This window comes from Corvus brachyrhynchos, unplaced genomic scaffold (genome assembly GCF_000691975.1).
Source record: "Corvus brachyrhynchos isolate BGI_N302 unplaced genomic scaffold, ASM69197v1 scaffold48, whole genome shotgun sequence".
In the NCBI taxonomy this organism is placed as follows: Eukaryota; Metazoa; Chordata; class Aves; order Passeriformes; family Corvidae; genus Corvus; species Corvus brachyrhynchos.
The window spans coordinates 4,657,048-4,658,872 of record NW_008240027.1 but is presented as its reverse complement, the minus strand read 5'-3'; the positions used below and the strand labels follow the sequence as shown (position 1 = coordinate 4,658,872).

The 1,825-nt window shown below is 62.3% G+C and overlaps 1 protein-coding gene across 2 annotated transcripts in view; it reads left to right on the top strand.

Annotated features, from left to right (window-relative positions):
• The first annotated feature begins 765 nt into the window (after positions 1-765).
• The window catches only part of IPO13 (importin 13), a 36,180-nt gene continuing 35,120 nt past the window's right edge, over positions 766-1,825 (top strand). For both annotated transcript variants that reach the window (XM_017743502.1, XM_008640796.2), the window contains exons 1-3: positions 766-862; positions 999-1,188; positions 1,558-1,724. In XM_017743502.1, coding sequence (XP_017598991.1) covers positions 797-862; positions 999-1,188; positions 1,558-1,724 — 423 coding nt within the window. In that variant the 5' untranslated portion in view covers positions 766-796. The remainder of the gene's footprint in view (positions 863-998; positions 1,189-1,557; positions 1,725-1,825) is intronic.

The window sequence follows — 1,825 nt, the reverse complement described above, 5'->3', positions numbered from 1 at the left end:
AGGAGGCAAACATGTGGCTGCAGGCAGGAGTTGCCCCAGCACCTCCTGGGCGATATCACTCCCCTGAGACCGTGCTTGCTGCTTCGCTGGGACCATGCACAGCAGGGACTCAGTTCCTCTCTGTGTGTCAGGGCAGTAGATGCCAAGCAGTGGTGTTGGGGTGAATGACTACAGTAAGCCCAGCATGGTGCTCCACACCCTGCCATGCCCCCACAGGACCTACCTGACCATCCTGCCCCTTGCAGTCCCACTCATCCAGGCTGCTCTGGGGTTGCGTGTCCCAGCTTGGCGCACGCAGCAGACTGGGGAGCCAGCACGAGGCCAAGGGGTGGCTGCACCCAAGGACCCTGTGCTAATGGATTTGGAGTTTCCAAGGTCAGGCTCCCGCTGTGAGCAAGAAAAACATTCCCAGGGAAGGGCCATGGGAAAGGCCCCCCCCGCACAGCACTCCCAGCCCCAGCTGCTGCCTCACAGACCAGCCTGGCATCCCAGGCCGTTCGCACAAGGAGATGGCTGCATTGCCCCTGAGGAGAGGTGCTGTACAAAGGCTGGGTTGCCCCAGCTGCCCTATCTCTTGGAAGGGATGTGCGGTGTGGTGAGGATGCCTGGCTATGCCAGAAGAGAGGGGTGGGGTGGTCCATGCAAGGGGTTCAGGAGTTGTTGTGAGGTTCTGGGGGGTGAGGGAAGGGGTGACATGCTTGCCCAGGGCAGGGGAGGCATGTGCCATCTCTCAGCCAGTCAGATCTATACCCACCCTGTGTGGGAACTGACCCCAACCTCTGCACTTGCAGCTAGCATGGACCAGCAACAGGGGCCACCAGAGCCAAGGCCTGCAGGACCTGCCACGCACCCGCAGCCCAAGGTGAGCCCAGGTCTGTCCGGCTGCAACGGCCAGGACTACATGACCCCATCCCCACTCATCCCCAGCTCATGGAGCCTCATCCCTGGTGTGCGGACCCTGGTTGGGGCTGACCCTGATCTGTTGTGATTTGTTGCAGGAGGGGACACTGTGGGGATTCTTTGCCATCCTGTCACTGCTGGCTGGGCTGGCCACAGGCACCCTGCGAACACCACACTGCAATGAGACGCTGGACGCAGCCCCCACACCACGGAGCACGGCCACTGCCAGCCTGTCTGTGGAGGATGGTGTGGAGGCACCACTCACCGCTGGCTGGAGCCAGCTGTACGGTGAGTGTTGGAACAGGACCCCGAGCCTGGGCATGGTAGTCCCTTGTGTGGGGCATGGGCAGGTTGGGAGTTGCTGTGGGGAGCCCCAGCCTGTGTGGGGCTGTGGCTGCTCTTTGGGGCTGGGCTGAGGGGATCTCAACACATGGGGCCCTGTGCTGCCTGCTGGGCATGTGGCAGAGCCCTAGAGATGAGAAGATTCTTGGCTGGAAGAATCTTCCCACACACCCACGTGCCCTCTCAGGCACCAGCCATTGCCATAGTGAATGATCAGGAGGGATCTGTAGGTCACAGCTACAGAGACAGGCAGGCTCAGCAGGAGGGCGATGGGTGCAGGGTGGGTTCTGACAGCACCATCTCCTCCACGTGCAGGGGACAACGCGACAACAGGTGGCCCAGGCACCGCAGAGCTGGCGGAGGACCTGCTGCTGCGTGCTGAGCGCTCGCCGCCGGGGGCCAGCAAAGCCAAGAAGACGGTGTGGAAATCCTCACGGGGCACCCGTGGGCGCAACTGCCACATCCGCAACCTGATGGTGAAGGTGCGTGACCTGGGCCTGGGCTTCAACTCAGATGAGATCGTGCTCTTCAAGTACTGCAGCGGGTCCTGCCACCGGGCACGCAGCAGCTACGACCTGACGGC